At 34.2% G+C, this 22,991-nt stretch overlaps 1 protein-coding gene and 1 pseudogene across 3 annotated transcripts; one reads left to right on the top strand and one right to left on the bottom strand.

The window, feature by feature from the left end:
• The first annotated feature begins 1,964 nt into the window (after positions 1-1,964).
• Positions 1,965-3,323, top strand: LOC110620910 (annotated as a pseudogene).
• A 519-nt stretch (positions 3,324-3,842) lies between these two features.
• LOC110620760 (trafficking protein particle complex subunit 8) lies at positions 3,843-22,233 on the bottom strand. Of its 3 annotated transcripts, none has more exons than XM_021764609.2 (28): positions 21,770-22,233; positions 21,538-21,632; positions 21,088-21,169; positions 20,669-20,773; positions 20,359-20,521; positions 18,625-18,745; positions 18,430-18,492; positions 18,223-18,303; positions 18,001-18,095; positions 17,765-17,915; positions 17,561-17,647; positions 16,628-16,747; positions 16,407-16,535; positions 16,216-16,313; positions 16,002-16,125; positions 14,929-15,036; positions 12,217-12,358; positions 9,805-9,909; positions 9,646-9,697; positions 9,455-9,530; positions 7,241-7,423; positions 7,041-7,151; positions 6,533-6,697; positions 6,277-6,435; positions 5,756-5,989; positions 5,108-5,281; positions 4,699-4,817; positions 3,843-4,594 (listed from the first exon to the last, which is right to left on the bottom strand). In XM_021764609.2, the coding sequence occupies exons 1-28, from the start codon at positions 21,927-21,929 to the stop codon at positions 4,054-4,056; spliced, it is 3,843 nt and encodes a 1,280-aa protein (XP_021620301.1). In that variant the 5' UTR covers positions 21,930-22,233; the 3' UTR covers positions 3,843-4,053. The 3 variants fall into 3 exon arrangements, with proteins under 3 accessions (XP_021620301.1, XP_043814790.1, XP_043814791.1); XM_043958855.1 differs by having other exon boundaries at positions 21,735-21,866; XM_043958856.1 differs by having other exon boundaries at positions 21,088-21,165; positions 21,770-21,842.
• Between the last annotated feature and the right edge of the window lie 758 nt (positions 22,234-22,991).

The following is a 22,991-nucleotide window of genomic DNA, read 5'->3' as shown; positions in this document are numbered from 1 at the left end:
TGATATCTTACTATTTTTTATTACATAATCTTTACAACTCACTCTATTTAATATGTACATGCCAAAATAAAACTGTACTATGACTCAGAGACTCAAAAAAACCAGCTATGATAATGGCCTTGATATCTGATGTAGACCTTTGATGAACTTCGCGTGCCTACTTTATCTACAACCTGCGTGAGGTAAAAACCAACACGCTGAGCTAAGGCTCAGTGGGTGATAACAACAAATAACAAAATAGCGGAAATAAGTTCACGTTTACAGATAAACGGAATAAAAACATCTTCGTTTTCCTTTATTGCACATTTTCTATTCATAGCAAATCACCACAGCTTAGTGCATGTAATAGATGCAAACATATTAACACTCACTAATAAGTTCACAAAATCAAGTATCAATCTTAACTAAGATCTTAGCCCTTATAAACACATAGTAGGATCGACTAGGTAGATAAGGAGTTATAACGGTAGGCACAGGGTGCCGAACGGTAGGCTCAGAGGCCAAATCTGTGATAGCAGAGCTCTGTGGCCATGCTTATGAGGTACCAAATATGTAACCTCAAATATAGATCATGTATCGGTAGCAGTACTGCGAACTCTGTATGTTTATATGGCATGCCATACCCTTAAGCTAACCCCGACTCCTATTATGTTTACCAGGGCCAAGCACTATTAATTCAGTGATTAGCAGATTAGAGTTATGCTAGTACCTCCCCTCAGTAGCTCGGGGTAAGCTAGCACCTCCCCTAATGCCACTTACTTTAGTAGTGAAATAGCCTAACCCATACCTAGTGATGTCACTGCTCTAGCTATGGGTTTGAGGATGTTACAATTACACCAACAGTATTCTGATAGATCTTATCTAAAAATCGACCGTTGGATGGATTTCATTTCGATCTCGACCGTTGGATGGATTTCATTTCGATCTCGACCTTCAGATAGTATGCATCCCTATCCCCACAATTTTCAATGAAGTCAGATGGAATCTCAAATAATAATTACACTAACAGTATTCTGATAGATCTTATCTAAAAATCGACCGTTGGATGGATTTCATTTCGATCTCGACCTTCAGATAGTATGCATCCCTATCCCCACATTTTTCAATGAAGTCAGATGGAATCTCAAATAATAATTACACCAACAGTATTTTGATAGATCTTATTTAAAAATCGACCGTTGGATGGATTTCATTTCGATCTCGACCTTCAGATAGTATGCATCCCTATCCCTACAATTTTCAATGAAGTCAGATGGAATCTCAAATAATAATTACACCAACAGTATTCTGATAGATCTTATCTAAAAATCGACCGTTGGATAGATTTCATTTCGATCTCGACCTTCAGATAGTATGCATCCCTATCCCCACATTTTTCAATGAAGTCAGATGGAATCTCAAATAATAATTACACCAACAGTATTCTGATAGATCTTATCTAAAAATCGACCATTGGATGGATTTCATTTCGATCTCGACCTTCAGATAGTATGCATCCCTATCCCCACAATTTTCAATAAAGTCAGATGGAATCTCAAATAATAATTACACCAACAGTATTCTGATAGATCTTATCTAAAAATCGACCATTGGATGGATTTCATTTCGATCTCGACCTTCAGATAGTATGCATCCCTATCCCCACATTTTTCAATGAAGTCAGATGGAACCTCAAATAATAATTACACCAACAGTATTCTGATAGATCTTATCTAAAAATCGACCGTTGGATGGATTTCATTTCGATCTCGACCTTCAGATAATATGCATCCCTATCCCCACATTTTTCAATGAAGTCAGATGGAACCTCAATTTCATTTCGATCTCGACCTTCAGATAGTATGCATCCCTACCCCCATATTTTTCCTATTAAATCATGTATTCTTTAAAGATATAAACATAACTCATATTTTTCAGTTCATCTTAAATTCGAGTCAAGAAAATTCTACAGATCGTTGCTTAAAATGGATTTCTATGTTGGAGATACATCATATAATGATGCTGCAAATTCATCATCGTCTTCTTCAGATATTGATGACTATATTTCAGATGATAATGAGTTTGTAGTGGAAACACAAGCAGTTCATCAACAATTTCTTAGAAATAAGATGGTTTTGCAGCAAATACAAGATCAACATCGAGTTTCTAGAGGTGGCTCTGTTCTAGGTCATGTAGTAATCAATCGAGATCGTGAAGCGGCTGATCGTAATTTATTCCTAGATTATTTTTCAGATAATCCACGTTTCAATGATGTAATGTTTCGTCGACGATATAGAATGTCTCGAAATTTATTTCTTCGTATTGTCGATGTAATAAAAGCGCATGATGCGTACTTTGAACAACAAAGAGATGCAGTAGGTAAAATTGGATTATCTACTCTTCAAAAAATCACAGCTGTGTTTCGAATGTTAGCGTATGGTTTGCCGGCGGATGCTACAGACGAATATGTGAAAATTGGGGAGTCTATTGCAATTGAAAGTCTAAAGAGATTTTGTCGAGCCACCATTGAGGTATTTGGTAAGCAGTATCTGAGATCACCAACTGCCGAGAATGTTGCAAGGCTTCTTTATATTGGTGAGCAACGTGACTTTCCTGGAATGTTAGGTAGTCTCGATTGCATGCATTGGAAATGGAAAAATTGTCCTACTGCATGGGTTGGCCAATATACAAGTCGTAGTGGATCGCCAACAATTATTTTAGAAGCTGTAGCTGATTATGACCTTTGGATATGGCATGCATATTTTGGAATGCCTGGCTCTAATAACGATATTAATGTTTTGGAGTCATCGCATTTATTTTCCGACCTTGCTAAAGGTATTGCTCCTCCCGCTCATTATATTATTCAAGGAAACGTATACAATACGAGTTATTATTTAGCTGATGGTATATATTCGAAATGGTCAACTATTGTGCAAACTATTCGTGAACCACAAACAAGGAAAAAGAAGTATTTTGCAATGAAACAAGAATCATGTCGAAAAGATGTTGAACGTGCTTTCGGAGTGTTACAGTCACGTTTTGCAATAGTTGCAGGGCCATCACGTTTTTGAAAAAAAGAAGTATTGCATGATATTTTAACTACATGTATTATCATGCATAATATGATAATCGAGGATGAACGTGACCTTGGTGCACCTATTGAAGTTGGTAGAGAATTTTCAGCTTCAACTGTTGAAATGGCTGTCGATGAAATTACTCGATTTGAACAATTTTTAGCTCGACACAAAAAAATTAAGGATAAAGATGCTCATTTTGCACTTCGTAATGCATTAATTGAGCATTTGTGGGAGCAATATACAAATTCAAATGATCATATAAATTAGTTTGTAATTTTTTATTGATAATTTAATATGTATGAGTTTATTTTATTTTTAATTTGCTAATTAATGTTTAAGTAATGTTTTTTTATAATTATTATTTAATTAATATATTTTTATAATTAATATATTTTTATTTGTTTATTTATAAAATAATTAAATATTTGAATATTGGATAAAAATATAAAATATATAAATATTTAGATTGAAAATATAAAATTATATGAATTTTTTGAGTGAAATATATAAATAAAATAAATAATATAATATTAAAGAGAGAATAATATAAATAAAATATTTTTTTGGTGTTAAAAATGGTACAGGTAGGAGATAATATTGTACTATTTTGGTGCAAAGCACCAAAATGGTGCAAAAAATGATGTATAGGATTGGAGATGGCCTAATCAGCTATTAAGCTCCAGCCAAATCAGGAGATCAACTCAGTAAACAACAGATTGTTTCGAGATCTAAAGAAATTACTAGAATCTCTGTAAATTGAAAAACAAGTCCCATACAAATTCATGGTGATGCTTAAATTCATTTCATTCCCACTATTATTCCAAGGGACAAAACAATTTCCTGTTTTTACTGTGCTCTGCCTCGGCTCTCAATTTTGTGAAGAAAAAATCAATTACATCGGAATAATAATTTACAAACCAATGTTACAAAAATTAGTACATTGAAAATCTTCTATCTGTCAGGGACGAAAGGAAGCTGGAAAAATTGATCCGAGATCTCACTCAGATTGGAGCACAGTAAGATAATAAGGATACCCTGGGATCGTTCCAGAGGTCTGTTTTGTTCTTCCTACATTTCCTTCGTTGTTCACATGCAGAAGATTCCAATTCAAAGCATAGTTCGACAAATCATATGTGCCAGGGGAGAATACACAAATCAGAAGTGGAATTTCAGTCGACGACATTGGCTCGAGTTGGACTCTGGTAGAGCTTGTGCCAGACCAAATGAATGGAGAGACGCTTGGTAGTGGCTCTGGTTTTGCCACATCGCTTCCATGAACATCAGAAGTTATTTTAATGTCATCCGTTAGAGATAGACTATGCCACCCTGCTTGGTTTCCTGAAGCAACTGGGTTTTCATCACTTGATTGAACACCGCCACCAGGGGAATCAAGGGTACTAACGCCCACATATGCAACAGCATCTGATGAGTTATAAATAATCATTCTCAAGTTTATTTCACAAAATGAAACAGAGAAGTCATGATGAGTGGTACGAGGCCCATCCACTACCCATGATATTGGGCTTGTGCTGGCGGTACTGCCAAAGGAAAACAAGAAACAACTGTCAAAAAGACAGAAGAATGACCAGGAGAACCAATTCGTACTACTCAATTCCACAACGAAGAGAATTTTATAACTTGCCTGCAATGACATGCATGATGAGAAAAGAGTCGAGGTGCAACAGAAGTCCCAGCCCCAGGGTCGACATCATTTTTCAGTGGCCTAGAGATCAAAATGAAGTCCACTGTATTTGTATCTTCCTGATAGATGCAAAAGCAAAAGGTTGGCATTATTGATAGGCAGCACATAAAGCACCGCAATATGAGAAATAAGCACGTTAACTCTGACTATATATAAAGTTGACGACTTGCTGTTTTTGGAAAAAGAATAACAAACACAAAATCAACTTCTGCAGCAACTCCAGAATGGTGAATTGCTAGTTAAATAATCCAATTGGTCTAAGGGGGTGAAAATAGCAGTGGGAGTGTTACCTGTGCTGATGGCGAAAATGGCAAAAGACACATTCAACTACAAAAGAGAAATTACCAACCTGATTTGACATTTCATGCTGCAATCTTTCACAATCATGGAAATCAGCCAAAGGTGAGCTACATATATCCAAAAGAGTATCTTTGCTTCCCTCAGGAGCCAACCTCACATCACTTCCACAGGAACGGGAAAGAGAGGATATTTTTTCTTCAGTCCTTGATGATTTCCTAATACTCTGAAGCCGAAGAACCATTACCAATAAGTTCAAACATAAAAAGTTAATATAATTTGTTCAAGTTTATATTGAGTATTTAGATGAATTTTAAAAGATTAACCAACAAGTCTTGTGCATTCACAGAAGCTAAACTATGAACTACAGTTTCACTGTCACTGGTGATCATGTCAGAGGGAGGTAAAATTTAGCGCCAAAGTGAGGATCTGAAAGCATCAAGTAGAATGCAGTCTAATTCTACAAAATCATAACATCTTTAAAAATAATTTAAAAAAAACTATCAGAACAAGTCATCCTATATCAGTAGAAAAAGTTGGAAGGGCAAAATGAATGTGAGAGAGAGGGAGAGTTCAGATCATACATTCTTACATAATAAGCAGGTGAGTCGTAAGCAAAAGGACCACAAAGGGAGAGAGAATTAAGACAATCAACATTTTCGCCCCAAAGACTTCAAGGGTTAGAAACTGCTCCACGTACCTTGAGCATGAAGAAGCAGGATAATGCTTGACCAGCAATTAGAGATTGTGAAGGAAAGATGGTATCAACAGCTTGAAGCAGTGAAATTTCCCACTGCCATCCAACAGCTGATAACTGATTAACCTGGAAGCTCTCCAAACTAGTTTTGTTGACAACATCCATGCGCACAAGAAACTCTTGCAACTTTGATGGACAGGGACTGATTGTAAATGACACATCCAGCGAAGGCAATACCTATTAACAACAAATTTTCTCAAGTGAGCATAGGTTGAGTCAGAACTTTTCTCAAGGGTTCATTACCAAGTCAACAACACTTGAGCTTTGACACAGAGAAGAAAAAAATTTTCTAAGAATCAAACTCATGATAAATTGATAAAAAAACAGATATATATATATATACATGCTCAATTTATCCATAATATTTTATCACACAACCATCAAGAAGATCCATTTAATATTTACATCCTTAACCAGAAAATAACCGAGCCAAGAATTTAAATCTATCAAATTCCAGGACATACCTGCAGATTATAATGCATGCGTAGAGTACGGTATCTCATGACACTTGATGCATCCCCCATCTCATAGTATATAACTATATATAAGGAAATGGTTCCAGGAACAGCAGCTCGAAGCCATAGAGGCCATGATAAAGGTTTTTCCTGGTTTATTTGGATGTCCTGAAAAACCAAGGCAAATGTAAAACATAAAGGTACCTAAAATATTAAATTGTTGATACTTGCCAAAAGACAAAAGAACATGAACTTCCACACAAACCTCTGGAAATAGAAAAACACCATGAGTCACTTTCTTAGAATCAGCAGGTACATCATTTCGTTCAAAATTCATCTTCTTTTCTAAGCAATCAGGAATTTCTAAGTTCAAATCTTCACGATTCCCAATACTAAGGAATCTAGGACGACTGATCTTCATTTTCAAATTCTGCCACAAATTTACAAACCACACAATAAAGTTAAACTAACCATAGATCAATGCATCTTACAAACAGACTGGTTCACACTTGCAAATGTGGGAAAAGAAAAAATCCAGCATTCAGCATACATAAGCAGTGTCTTAAGCAGCAGTACCAAAAACAAAAATAAGGCTGATATAAAATCATCAGAAAAATTGCTCTGAATGTCAACCTAGTTTTTAGTTCCTAGTAAATCAAGAAGTTGCACCACATTACCGATTTGTACAACATAGATACACAACACATGTTATCTGATAATGAAAAACAAATTATTATTAACCAAGACACAAAGACTGCAGAGAAAAGGTATACCTTTACAGAAAACTCTGATTGGTTCCTCAACTCTAAGACAAGATGTCGTAAATCTCCTGCATATGCCTTTTCTGGTAGAGTATGAATGAAGCCCCCCAGCTTGGGTATACTCTGGACATGAAGGAATGTCTATCAAACTCAATCTACAATGCAAATTGAACAGGAAGAACAAAATGAGGTGAAAGGTTGTTTGCCTGTACCTTGATCACTACAAATTTCAGGTCATTGCCAGGCGAATGCTTAGCTTTCCTCCTTCCTCTTGCAGTTTTCTTATTCCTAAGATGGGACTCTAAGTTGTAATAACCAACCACTGAACACAATTTCCATTTAATTCCAACAATTCTTAGACTGCCTTCTACTTTGGGAGTGACAGTTAGTTGCACCTGAGAAGGGAAAAATGGGATATAAAGAGCACAGAACTTCCACAGATAATTGTAACTACAAACAGGATATCATAATAGAACATTGCTGTGGAATGGATTCCTAGTTAACAAAAGAACATTTACATCCATTAGTAATGATAATCATTTCAACATAGACAAACAAGGTGAACCTCCAACGAGTACATGAAAAGTACATTCTCAGAGAAACGTTTTCCATATTCTATTCTGAGATAAACAAATGTTTCCAAGCCCAAAATGGCCATTGAATCAGAAAAAAGAAAGGATCCATCATCAACGGCTAAAGGTTCAAATAGGGTTAAACAGGAATACAATAATATGTGTGTGTGTGTGTAGTTGTCAAATTGAGATTTGATCGAGAATCAAATGATAGGATTTGATAAAAATGATCAAAATTAGTTAAAATTAATATATGTCCTAAAAGAATAACTAGAAAAAAAAATGAAAATGACGTTTTGATAGATAGAAAATTAGCACTTAGATAATTAGAAATATGCTTTATAATATAAAAATAAATTCTTATTATGTTAAACGATTTTATGTTATAAGTTATGAACTTTTGCATTGTAGTAAAAAATCATCATGTGCATGTGTGGAAACTCCCACTTACATTTGATAAAAAAATCAAATAATAAAAAAATGATATTAGCTTACATTAAAAGGTCAGAATATATTAAGTTAAATGTCATGATTTGACAACTATAATTAGAGAAAAATTAACAAAGAAAAAGCAAGAAGAGGAAAAGGTAGAGAAAAGAATGGCCAATGGAAGAAAAATAGCTAAGTAAAGATTTTATTTGCACTCTTTGTAGCAAAAAGAAAGTGAAAACTTAAATGTTAAAGCTAAAAGTCTAACAATCGTTTAGAGGAGTCACCAAATTAGGCGAAGAATTGGTTAATTCATATTGATTCAGCATCTGATTTACTCACAATTCAGGAATATTTGCAATTTCTGCCATAGATTCAAATCGCTAAAATGGGAAATCAAATCAAGAATCACACAACTCAGCTACATTTAAGATTCATCTATACATTCGAATGGATAGGATGGGGAACCAAATTGAATCATAAGATTTAATTCAGGGACCATAAGATTCTAATAACAGTGATACATATATTACAAACATAATATAACGAGTATTGGGTTTAAAAATACAAATACTCCATATATTGACAATGATTATACACACACATAAATGATAGTCATTATTATTGAATGCAGGGCTGCACGAAAGGATAAAGAGGTTAGAAAATATAGCAACCAATTTTGGTTAATTCAAAGAAACATTCTACCATTGGTAGAACTAATTAATTTTATGCAATTACAAATATTCCCCTTGAAAAGTTGGGCCTTCTACCACTTAATGGCCACCTCTTCTAAGTATCAGGTTCCTTCTTTTACAGTTAAATCCATGTTTTATTGTAAGTGTTGAACATAACAAAGATTTCAAATAGTGTTTACCCTTCTTTTGCTAAATAGCATTATGAGAATATAAAAATAATTTCTTGTGTGTTACTCAAACGTCACATTCTGTTACGAAAACACACCTACGCCAATAAATTATGCTTCAAGCAAAAACAAATAAATGAACTCTACTTTTGCTTGTTGAATTAATTTCTACTATCTTTCAATGAGACATCTATCAATAACAAATTTTCTAATAATGTAACCTTATGATAAATTTGTTAAAGCTCTGGCCGCTTGAACTGGCACCCTTCCTAATCAAATTTCTAGTCGCACCTCTGGAGCAAGCATGGAGTATCAATGTATAAATACCATGGCACACATGTAATGTCCAAAAGGAAATCTACTCGCAAAAAGAGACAGGCACACTGTCATGTACCTCATCTCTTCAATGTATTGAAGAAAAGAAAAATTAATGAACCAATGATCAAAGCTAACACATTAGAGAAGGGGGAAAAGTGAAATTCAGAACATTTCTGAGTAGCTAGCTTTAAATAGCAGAAAAAATCATAAGCAATTTATTTTCCCAATGGTCAGGAAGCACTCACCAACTTGGTCTCGTCCCCTCCCAATGTGAAGTCAACTTCTGACAAAGTAAATAAAGAAGTGTTTGAGATCATATCCCTGCAATCATCAAGCAAAAATATCTAAATTTATAAAACTGGGAGAATAACAATAGCAATGGAAATATACAGCATAATGATAATTAGGAAAAGTAGAGGCATGTTCAAATACATACCCCAACATTTTATGTTCTTCATCATTCTGAAGTGCAGTGGAGTGACTTGAATCTGCAGCACCATTAAAAATATTAATTATCCAACTGCAGATACTAATTTAGAACCATCCAAATCGATAGAAGGGAGAATAAATTTTTAAGACACAGACAACTCCTCACCAGATTTCTCATCTGAACCTGAAAGATCACATATCAAAGAAACACTTGATATTGAAATAGGGGTTTTCAAGGGATTCTCAAATGCAATATCCACCTTTATTGCTTCTGCAAACACGATGAAAAAAAATGTATTAGTAATGCAACCCTTCTCCCCTTATATGCACCTTTTTACAGTTCCAGTATGCTGCAGATCGCTATTGAACTGTCTTATGTACTGCTACATGTGACGCAACCAGCCAGATAAAACTCTTTAATAACAACTCCAACATGCCTTCACTCAAATCAAACACTAATTTATGAACTGATTTACACAACAATAAACACTAGATATGGAGTAAAGAGATATAGCCCATATAAAGTAACATTATTTCACAAACCTTTACATCAAGCTCATGTTGTCGTTTACAATGAGTAGATAATAAAATTTTACAAGGAAACAAAAGAAGCCCAACCATACACATCTGATAACACTTGGGAAAAAATATTAGAGGATCGACTTGATTTTGAAATATGCTATTTTAGAGGCCATGGGTTATATAATTGGATTTTAACTCATCAAGAGGCTTTTAGCGGGTAATCCTTATTCCATGTCTTTATGAGTTCACACAATTCATAGAAATTCCAAGCAGTAAGATGGTTGTAAGAGGTTCACGCTTTTTTGGTCATGTTACTCTCATTCAAGAAGGTTCTGCACTGCTGTATTTTTATTATTTGAGCAAGAATCCAACTACACAGCAGAGAGAATTGAGAAAATTATGGTAAATTTCCTTGGTCTGGCTCTAGATTCAAAAAAATGAGTTAAAATTAAGTTTCATGGGAGCTTTGATTGGTTATAGAGATTTCCCTGAGAACCAAAGTAGATATGGCCTTCAACAAAATGGGAGCTTTGTTTGGTTATAGAGATTTCCCTGAGAACCAAAGTAGATAAGGCCTTCAACAAAATAGGTAGGATGAAAGAGCTGGGATAAAAAAAGAAGTTGGACATGGTAGCTCCTAGAAATTTACTCCCAAGTTATCCTCCCTTCTACTTTTCTTTCTTTTCGTTACTTTATTCTAGAAAAGAAAAATTCTAGGGATGAGGACCCAGATAGTATATCCAACCACTGATCCAATATCTCAATATATAGTTGGTTCCCAATTCAGATTTCAGAAATCTATGGGAAAAGAAAATCAATTTTGAGCCACAGCTTGCTCTTTTACCATCTCCCAAACTTCCACCAAGACCAGATGCAGACAAAGAATACTAGATTAGGGGAATGTTTTGTTTTATCTTGTATCCTAAATTGGGGAGTTTACAGTTTCACAAATCCTGTGATTCTTATCATTTAGGTATTCTATTACGTTTATTACTTTCTAGTTTAAATTTGTTTAGAATTCCTAATTACTAGAGGATTTAGGGTTCCTAATCCTAATGTTAGTAGGATTAGAAACACTCTATATATAGGGCTACGTTCTCTACATATTTTGGGAGACTTCTATTATGATATTATTGAAAATTGAGAATAATGAAGTTGAGAATTTGTTTCTCTTGATCCTTATGAGTTCTTGTTCTACATCAACCATTTTCAGTTTTTATTCCTCCACAGTCCACAGTTTCCGATGTTGTTTGGAATCTTCATTGAATTCTTAATTATTGAGAAATACATGATTTTCTGTTGCTTCTTTATAATCCTGGCTCTTTTCAATTTCTTGTTGGACAACAAGAGAAAGCAGACCCATTTCTGGATTCAATAATCAACAAATTCTTACCCTTTTAATTTTTATAATAGAAAAAAAATTCAATCAAACCCACTTCTGGATTCAATAAAAATTCAATGACGTCAAAGTAATAGGTTCCTAAATGAATAAGTTATCAACATTAAAATTGAAAATATTGACATGGTATCTAATCAAATACACTTAATCACTTGTCATATAAGCCTATTGTCGTCTATTCAGTAAATCATTATAGAATGAAATTATAATTATAAAAAGTTATGCTACAATCTTCAGGCACAACCATTTATTGGCACAGTCATTAGGGGACAAGATTTTGTACTTGGCTCCATTCTGGTGTCCTCATGATTTATTAATTGTTATAGAACTTTGCAGTTCAAATGCAAAGGAAATAGAGGACCTTGTTGTGTTTTCTTTTTTTTTTTCCCCTTTGCAGTTGGAATTCTTACCCTCATTTTTGCAAGATTTTCTTTTTCTCTTCACTACAGTTTCCTTTTTCATTAAAAAAATGTGCACAGAAGATAGAAACCTGAGACTCCTTTGGAACACTATACTCAAGCTCATTACAAGAATATCTCCAAATAAAAATTCTGCATTTGAAGCTAAGGAAATTCATAAACTGATTTTTATGTGTGTGTTTTATTTAAGAACCTACAGAATTATGAAAATTTATGCAGAATACTATCACCTTCATACCTCCAGCCACACAAATGTTTGATTCCTTATATTTTTTTGGCAGGAACTTCGATTGTAATTCCAACCAATTAGTCTTGGCAGTAGACAATGATGGAATCATGTCCTCCTCTAATGAACACCACAAACTTTCTCTAACACTAGCCTGGAATGAATGAAAAGAGACAATAGCGTCAAACACAACAGACTTCCAAATCACAATATTTTTGCATAGAAGATTAATAATAATAGTACTATGAACATCATAATCAACAGAATATATTAAAAAAATAGTATGACTATTCAGACATTAAAATGATGCTTTACAAATTGTAGAACATACACAATCAGTCAGCCATTAAACATCACATGGTCAGTTTTATACATGCCCAAAAAATTATGTTCAGGCCATGTCACATGTAAGCTGCACACCTTAAAATGTTCACAATTATTCAGGATACAATCAACATATCCCAACCAATACAATAGACACCATCAGGGTGTGCCATACCACCTCAAGAAGAGCATACAAAACAGCGGAAAATATCAAAAGCTACAAATAATGCACTCCATCAGGCATATCAAGTGCCATAAATATTAATAAGCCCCTCAATTGGTAATACATTTAAGCTTGTCTCTCACCAATCAAAAGCATCCAACCTTCACAGTTTTTCTTTTTCATCCTTTTTTTAATGCTTCATTGGATCCAACTAGCTCTCAAACCGAGATCCAAAACCCTGGAAACAACTCCATATCCATTGTGCTAAAGATCATTGGCTGTTTGCTTCTTTTCATTCCTCTGATAGATAAGACAAAATCCTCTCAAACCAAAATGTACAAATGAAGAATTGCCAGAAGTCCAATACACAATTTTCTTATTTATGGCCATTCTTAACAGCACTTCTAAATTGTATTTCTTTGAAAACCATAATTCCAAAATATATCAAATCAGTTATGCAGATTGTCATCATTATTAGGGATCAAAAGTCAAATTTAATTGTCGTCTAAGGCTTCAGATTCTGCTTTTACAAATAGTATAGTGTAAGAATATGCTGTTAGTGACAGGCAATTATATCACCTCCAACATGTGGATAGTCCATGCTGCTTTGGGAATCAAAAGATGTCAAGATGGTGGAAAAAATCATAATGCTGCGATAATAAAATTTAGTTTATATGGTGCATCTATTGATTATTATAATGTACAAAGCAAAGTGAAAGTCAGACACCAAGAAAATGCTATTAATGAAGGAGGGAACTCATAAATATTGCAGGATCTTAACAGTGAGGTGATAGTGATTTTTGGGCATCAAACTAAAAAACAATGATAGGGTACCTATAACCTATCTGATGTTCATGAAGTTGCATGAACAGACAACAACCAAACTGCCAATTCATATGACAAGCTAATGAAATGAATGTGATGACATAACAGAAAAAAGAAATTCCATCTCGGCTAACTAATGCAACAAGAACATGTGTGTACAAAATAGCAAAACAAATAGTCCCCATCTAAGTCAAAACACTCAATATTTCACCATCCAATCACTGCTATTTCAACCACACCTTAATTGTATTTATCTCCTATTATAAAGCATGTGTTGAGGGCAAATATCAGAGCTGGTTCTGCATATGCATACTAAAAGCTCCAAGCACCCCTCCTCGTGAGAACCTTGAAGAAGAATGTTCAACCTTTGTTTGGCTGGGCCAGAGAGTGCCCTAACCTATCTAATTACAGTAATAATGCCTAGGGCAGTTCTAATTATGGGCTGATTTTTGTAATTTTGACCTTCTCCTACTCCTATATAAAAAAGCATTTGCAACTTCGTCCTTCATAGAGAAAAAAGTTGCAGGTGGCTCTTGCTTACATAAGCACATTGCCAAAACACACAAATTACTATTTCTTATTTTCCTCTCTTTCTGCATTTGTTTTTCTATTCTCTGCATATGAGTATTATTTGGGTTATTTCTAAAAGTGCACACTGGTGTGCACATTAAGTAGGCCAAGTGTAAAACTAACAACTTCTACACCAATCAACACTTCATGTAGTCAAAGTTTTACAAAACATATGCACTATTGGTGCAAATTATCTATACCATATTTGAGCTCTATTACTGGTAGGTGATCTATCTATATAACTCTGAATACTAAAGTTTACCCTAATTATTGATAAGCACGAATATGGACATATCAATTTCAATTTGGGATTTGGCCTTCAGATATATAGATGTTATATCCAACTGATGCATAACAATAAAAAAAAATAAAAAATACAAACAAAGAACCAATAATCTGGATTTTCAATTTAGTTATCAATCACTGAAAATACAATCAAACAGCCATAAGAACTTATAAATTCATAATAAAATAAAACAAACTGTACCCCTAATAACTAAGCCAAATATCAAAAATACCTTAAACCAATACTTATATTGTAGTACTTTAGTTTATAGCCACAACTGATAAAGCTTTTTTTTTTTTGCTAAAATTGGAAAAACAGATAGAGTTCAGGATTTCTCATTTGGCCTATATACATATGTGTGTGCTGGATATACATACATAATTTGTGTGTGTGTGTGTGTTTGCAACATAACAAAACAATTTTGATGGCATCCAAAAGAAAGAGAAAGAAGCACAGAGAGAAACAGGGAGCGAGCGGGCAGAGCATATTCAGGTAAGGCATAAACAACATTTAGTACTGTAAGAAAGAAGACCAAGTTTCAACTTTTTCGACTTACCACAGCAGGTGTTGCATAAGTTCTATGGTCTTCAAAAACAACCTTGAGTGATGAGATATTGATGACAGGCAACTGGAGCTTTAATACCTCAAATGTTTTCCCTGTTTTCTATGATATCCAAGAATAAGACTGTCAAGTTCATGAATACTTTCCAAAAATAGAATGGAAAAAAAAATTCTAGCTCATAATTTTGATGGATGACCATCAGACAGAAAGCCACAAGGTACTAACAGAATTATAAAGATTCACACAATTTATATATTTATTTATCTTTAAGCATCGGTAGCTTTTCAAATGTGAATGTCCTTTTATTTCATGCTAGCATCACATTAAACTTAGGATTTCCGCTAATTAATAAATATAAAAAATAGGGATATCAAATGTTTCAGCCACGTGGATCCCTTCATTTTAAACGTAAAGGGTGGGAGAAACCAGCAGTACAGCATCAACAAGCCAGCCTGCTCAAGGCTTCCTAGAGTTCTGGTTCTAGCATGTAATGTGAAGGCAAAGTCTCTGAAGAGTTCTGTTTTCAGTAAACCATAGTGATGCTACAGCACAGCATTCTTATGAGGCTTGTATGTTATATTAGTTAACATATGTGGTCTAACAAGTGACAACTCACTGAAATTATATGTGTCACTAGTAGAAACTAAAGCACTAAGGTCCCAAAACCAAGAGGATAATAATAATTATCAACTTGTAAACTTCTATGCTTCAAATCCAAACCCTAAAATAACCGGAGAAAAAGGAAGTAAGAGAGCTGTCACTAAATCTGAACACACAATAGATATCATTGTACAAAATTTCCAGATTACAATTAGCAAAGTGTCACACTTCATATAATACTTTAAAGAAATTAAAGTAAATCCATAGGTAGTCAACCTGCAGCCTAACTATATAAAGACATCAAACACATTAAGAATATTGAAACATGCATTCAGTAATCTGGGTCAAAGCAATTCAATAGATTCCAAACTCACTTAAAAGCAGCAGAGTGCAATACAAGGATTAAACCTCAAAAGTCCCAAGAACCTTGGGGTTTGCTATTGAGCACAACTAGAACTAGCAGTCACCTGAACAACTTCAAGAAACTCCCTCAGGAATAACTCCTGTGTTGTCTTGGACTGATGGCTACAGGTCAAGACTTCCAACAAATGTGTGAAAGCCACATCATACATGCCAAGAAAAGCATACCATCTGCATATGCAACAAGCATAAGGAGTACTGTCAAGAATCTTCTACATTATAAATTCATCCAAACTGAAGCATGAAGTCAAAATAACTTACTGTGCAATATGGAAATAAACATGATCTTTGATGTAACTCCATGTAGTTCCTTTATAGACAGAGATAGCACTCCTATATGTGCGAATTGCATGTTTAATCTAACAGAAGATGAACCAATGCAGCAAGAAGGTCCTTTAGAAGCAGCAACTATATAATCAGACATATGTAAATATTTGCATAACTACAGGTACCTGATCACATTTTTTGTAATGATCACCAGAAAGAACAAGATGAAATCCATACTTGTGTAACATGCGTGGTTGAGACAATAAGTAGCAATAGGATGCTTGCTCAAGCATAACAGCTGAATGCAATGGCTCCTAAAATTGAAAATAAAATAAAATAGAAATTGTCAACAGCACAAGAAAGATACTTTCACTCACCTTGATTTGTAAAACAATATTGAGCTTACCTCAGTGCAGATGCGGAAGTAAACGGTGGCAGCCTCTTTGTATTGATCTCTTGTCTTTAGCATTTCTATCCACCAAAGGCCACAGCGTGTAGCATTTTTCTGACCAGATGAACCAATTTTCTGCATCCGAACCAGATTCAATGCATTTAAACAAAGTTGAAAGTAGAATTCTAGAATTGAATTTTCAGATTGAAGAATAATAAAGCAAAAAAAAACAAAATAATTTGCCTCAAAAATGATTGCCAACAGGTCATATTATTGAAACCCTACCAAGCTACAGTACCCAAAAACAAGCACATATAATTGAACATGATCTATGGACTCACTATGCTTGTGTAACTTAGGCATGAATATTCCCCTATATTATTGGCCTCAACCACCAGCACAGGTAAGAAATGGCCCCTTACAGAACCTAAACATAAATCTGTTACTCTGCAATAACACTTCAACCATGGTTTTAAATTGCGATTGCGGATAACAGAAACAGGCCTATAACGGCCATGACGTAACGGTAACGGCCTAACAGATAATGGTCCCCCTTAAAACCATTACATAACATAACGGCCGTATTTTAATACCATGACTTCAACTCATTTTTTAAGCTTGATATTGTTAAGTTTGAGGCTTATATTTTCACATGAAATGCTTCACAACCAAAGTTAGCTCCAGGAAAATGGCAATAGTTTGTAGAAAGACTGTATTGTTAGTTTGTTACTATTCAAATTACTGTTCAGAGGCACTCTGCAAGTTGTCCTGCTAAGTACTAACACTTTTTCGTTTATAATTCTAATATTTCTATGAATTCCCATACAGAAGAACCATCAACAAAAAGAAGTTCCAAAAGCAAATCAGCAGTAAGCATTTTTCATTTTAAAGACACTAAGATGAACAAAAATGACAAATGGTAAGACAGCAAGAAGGAGCTATACATACTAAATAAGTATTAAATGAATTTTCCATGCAATATTCTGCTTCCTTTCTCGATTGATCCAACATAAAGTATGTAAGACCCATCATTTCCTGCAGCAACAACAAATGTGACAAATAAAGAAAGTCTTAGCAGAAGAGAATCAGATAAAACTACAGTCTCATGTTAACGAAGGAAAGAAGAATATTAAAATAAAGATATGAAGTTACCTGCACCCCAGCATAACGCTTCCAAGCTTTATCAAGCTTATAATCTGTGGAAATAAGCCGATAGTTTGACAATGCAAGTTCATAATCTCGCAACATGAAAGCATAGTCGCCCAAAACTCTAATCTGAGACTCAATAGAGCTAAAGGTATACCTTTAAAAGGAAATGTAAAACCAAAAATTAGAAAAAGTACAATGTAAAGAGTGACATGACAATAGAAGTTATCTGCACAACATACATGAGTCCACTGGGGGAATCTGGTGTATCTTCTTTCCCTTTTCTCCACCACAGGTTTTTAATTTGATTTCTAAAACCTTTCCTTGTAGCAGACACCTATCATGATGACATGAAAAATGAAATTGAGAAGATGGGAAAAAAATATTGAAGGTGCAGTATGCTTGAAAGAAAAAGATTCCATATACAATCCAAAAAAGAGAAAGATACACTGGAGATTTACTACCTGCTGATTGAGCACACGGACTTTCTGCTCCATGTAAGGAATGATGTGTTTAGATGATAATTCTTGCATCAGATCTTTTATCTGTTCTCAATTTGGAAAATGAAAACTTGATTAAAGCCCCCCAGCAATATTATATGTATACACACACACATGTATATAATCATTACTAGCTTAGAGTATTAGCTAATGGTAGTGAAATCAAATTACCTCACTAATATCATCGATATTAAGGAAACAACCAAGATGCTGATCAGGAGAAACAACGGATTTCTGTCACAAAGTGCAAAAGACAACAGCCTTAACCTTACTCATTTTGTCCCATAATAAATACTAGGAACTATATATCAGATGAATATCTTCTAAACATGAAAATATTAATATAAATTTTTGGAAGCAGCTTACACAAGAAGCCCACAGGCTCTCTCGATGTTCTATCTGCCCATCTTGTGATGAATTAATGCAAAGCATATGACAGTCATTTGTCCCAAATGTATTTTTCATCTCTGTTAGAATTTTTGTTGCCCTGAGAGTAGAGAAACAAAATCCAAAAGCTATTCACATTGCATTCAACCCATGTAGATTTATCTTAACAGTAGATATTAGTTCAAAGCTAGTATAGGATGGAATACAGGAAAATGGCAACATAAAAGTTTCAATAAACGAGCAGCACATGAAAATCTAGCAAAACTTTTTCCCCCTTGCTTGCTTCAAAAACTTCAAAAGAAGGGTACTTCTCCCATATCCCATTTGAGACCAAAAGAAAAAAGAAAGTTGACCCTTAAATCATAATCATGTAGGTCCAATCTGAGTTGTATGAAGTGAAACTCAGACGCAGATCCAGATGTACATCAAATAATGGATAATAGTTCATTTCAGGTAGATAAAAATTTCTATTGCCTCTAGTTGGGTATCAAAATTATAAGGTTAAAGCAACTTTCCTTTTTACATTTTTTAGTAGCTTATCTACAGATTAAGAGCTACTCTCTCACATTTCCATGGATATTCATTTTCCTTTAAGTTTGCAAGGACAAAGTCACCATCAATCTCTGCTTTGATTCATCAGCTGTGATCTCCCTTTTGTTTTATCCATTTCTGCCTTTTGTTAGGTACTTGAGTTCTTATTTTCATTTTTAGACCCATTTTTAGTCCATTTCGGATTGCTTTCCAATTTCCATACTAGGTACTCAATAGAGTTCAAAGTACCTGTAATAATTTTTCAAACCTATTGTTTACCACTTCAGATTATTTTCCATTCCAGAAACCTAGTACAATTCCAAATACCTATTTATTGCCTTGAAAGAATAAATACCTTATGCTTTGCTACTCAAGTCCTCAACATTGTTTTTCATTCACATATATTCCAGTTTTCAGATTTCTACTAAATTAAATATATTCACCTTCTTTGCAATGGCACCAAATACTCAATCTCATGATTAAAGTTTTACTTCACAGCTAATTGCAGCTTCTTTTAAGCACAATTGATTATCCAACAGCTCTCTTACCTTTGTAGATGTTCTTAATGTGGATCTTATACTCTAATATAGCAATATATGCAGTTCTAAAGGGCTCTGAAGACAACTTTAACTGTGTTTTGAAATGCAATCAATTCCTTAATAATAAATCATAAAAACAGTATGGCCAGCTCAAACATAGGCATAGAAGTAGAACACACCTCCCTTTTCCACTCTATTCCTTTTCAATACCTTCTGAAGACAAAAAACCCTACTACTCCCTTTTCTATATCATTCTCACCGACTCCCTACTTTTAAGCCAAGCATATGTGAAATAGCTGAACCAAAAGGATACACTAGTGAACAAGGAAACTATCTCATGTTCCTTTGACCTTAGTCCATCATATGTTTCTTGCCTTAGGTCCCAACATTCTTGTATCCCGTTTCACCACTATTGCTAGATAGTGTAACTGCTAATATATGTTTTTGCATTAAGAATTCTCTCATGCAACTGTGAACGGCCTTTATCCCCCCCCACACTAAAGCAAGAATAACGAAACACGAGAAAGAAAGCAAAGAAATAGAAAATATAGCTGATTCAGAACCCTAGCTAATGAAAATTTATACCCATATTTATAAACAAATAATGCACTTCAATTAAACAGGAAAGAGAAGACTGCAATACTTCTCTGAGGAGCAATCTTGATTATCATGCACCAATAAATAATGTTTCAAAATCTTTGGGTCCATTGCACCATCATTAAGAAGAGACGGCAGCTTGTTGGTGTTGAAAAGGTCAACAAATCGGTTGATAGGTTGTTCATCCTTTGAAGAAACAACCAAAAGACCTGCAAATTATTTTACACAAAACATCTGAAATGATATCCATAAGAATATTTGGAACTATTATCATTCAATGGGTGAAAAGGACTAAATTCAGTGTCATTAAAAAAAGGAAAAATAAATAAGAATACTAACAATATTTAAAAGCTTACATGCCACTGGGTGGTCAAAAGCTTCATGGTCTGAAAAAGACACAGTATGCACGAGCTCTTTGTTAAAAAACTCAAACCATGAAGGTGGACTTTCAGATTCAGGGCCTGCACATGTTATAATCAATTTTAAAGCAAGTATAAAAGTTCAAATCTCCAGTAAAGACTTGATTAGAGATACATGTCTTAAAAAGTTTAACTAAAAATAAGAAATGTTAAGAGGAATTTAGACTGCTCTTTTTAAAAGTAATGAAAGATTTAATTTACGATAATTGAATTTCTGCAAAACGAGATAAACTAGCACATTTGTAAGAAAAAATCAGTTTCCATAAGGGAAAATAGTGTAATACACATGTAATAAAACAACCACTCATGACATCCATGCATAAATAACAAGTTTAAATTAGTAGCTTCCACAATACCAGTAGGTGGGTCTGAGCACGACACAGAATTATCTTTATCCCCAGCCTGGGTAATAACCTGCTTCAATCTCTCCTTTGCTACCTAGTTGAAACCAAAGTATTGTTATAAAGAAACAAGCAATAGCATTCATATGATTGTTGTTTGCAGCAAAAAGACATATAATACAGATAGCAATCTTGATTCTCTTGTGCATAAATTTAAAATTGTGTTCCTAAATAATAGCAGTTTCACATATTTTTACAATGTGATGGTATGGTAGACCTACACTACTCAGGAAACAGCCATGTTTCTAATGAAAAGCAATATCCATCTCCATTAAGTTTTAAAAATAAAGAAACTACAATTTCCATACTGGTTCGTTAATTGCCATAGAACTGAAAAATCCAAAGTTCTACAATCATTCTATTGACATAATGCATATGTTTTCAGCTAATAAAACATAGATTTACCTCAAGGTTGGGCTGCCGAATATCTGATTCATAAAATAACCTCAGCTTGAACTTCTGTAGCCTGTATGGTTGGTCACTGGACGTCCGTACAGGCACTGCATTAAAGACGGGGGAAAAAAAAAAAGCAACTCAATTTCCACTCAAAATTCATCTCAGAAACTTCAATTAGACCATACAAATACATAAATTCTACGCACTGAGATATAGATATAGTGAGAGAAAGGGGCTAAACCATCGATGTTACTGAAGGTGCAGAAAGGGCTGAGCATTTCGATAAAGGAGAGACCATTCTTGAGGCAGGCCTCTTCTACAAGAGGTGTTCGGAGCACCATGACCACTGGAGTGATTTCCTCCAATAGCATTTTGCCTAGTGGCGTGGTCGCTGGATCCATCGGTTATAGGTACCGGATCACTCGAGGCAGTGAGCAGTGAATTCAGCTCAAACGGGATTTGTTGGATCGAATGATCAGATCTCTCTCTCTCCCCCTGTGCAAATGGAAGGACTGGAAATGGAAAGGGTCGAAGAGGATTCCTTGCTTACAATGAAACGAGCTACCGTATCAGAAAATGGCAGTGGCCCGATTTGATTTTAATCGACCGAGGGTTTTTTCTTTTTAATTTTAAGGATAATCGACCAAGCTTTCGACGGAGCCTGGACTGCCGTGTGCTAGCGTGAGTTTGTGACCCGTGGTTCACAATTTTCTGAAAGGGAGTTTCGATTTTTTTATATTATTTTTTGTTAATTTAATAATTTTTTATAAAAATATTACTTTACAAAAATATATATTATTTTTTATAAATTTAAGAAAATAAAAATACAAATATGATAGGTTTTAATTTTAAAAGTTTAAAAAATATTATTTTATGAGTTACTATCATTTCATTATTAATATTGTATTTTTTTATAATATAATTGATTATGATAAATAAATTTATTTTATTGAAAATTTAAAGTAAAATGTAAAAGTTTTCATAAAGTTTAGTTAGTTTTTGTAATAAAGTAATTTTTATTTTATTTTTAATAAAAATAACTATATAAAATACTGATGTGCTCAAAAGCTGACGGTAAATATATATAATTGAATATTGAACTATTGAAATTACCATTCTGAAAATATTAATAGTCTCTACCTCTCTCTCTTTTCATTGTTTTTGTCCTTCGCGAGCTGTGTCTATCTGATATTTATGTAGATCTAACTTTGATATACTGCCATGGATCCTTCTCCAGCCCATGGATTATGGTCTACGGAATGGCTCTTCTCTATCTGACTTTTTGTGGTTATTCTGCGTTTTCTTTTTATGTCCAGCAGTTGGTGGATCATATGTTGTTGCATGCTTTCATTGGAGGTAGCATGTCTTCGTCTCTTTCTGGTGAAGCGTGTCAACTCAGATATACTAGGGTTATTCTTGTGTTGGAGCCTTTTAGGTATGAGATACTGTATTTATTTTTAAAC

The sequence above is a fragment of the Manihot esculenta genome, chromosome 8 (genome assembly GCF_001659605.2).
Source record: "Manihot esculenta cultivar AM560-2 chromosome 8, M.esculenta_v8, whole genome shotgun sequence".
NCBI lineage: Eukaryota > Viridiplantae > Streptophyta > Magnoliopsida > Malpighiales > Euphorbiaceae > Manihot > Manihot esculenta.
This window is presented reverse-complemented; position numbering and strand designations above follow the sequence as displayed.

Excerpts from the sequence above, each read along its gene's own strand:
- LOC110620760 (XM_021764609.2), bottom strand. The coding sequence starts at position 21,929 with ATGGATCCAGCGACCACGCCACTAGGCAAAATGCTATTGGAGGAAATC. Across the intron at positions 20,522-20,668 it reads TTTTGACCACCCAGTGGCAT|GTCTTTTGGTTGTTTCTTCA; the intron begins GTAAGCTTTTAA and ends AATAATTTGCAG. Across the intron at positions 18,746-20,358 it reads CAAGATTGCTCCTCAGAGAA|GGCAACAAAAATTCTAACAG; the intron begins GTATTGCAGTCT and ends CTCTACTCTCAG.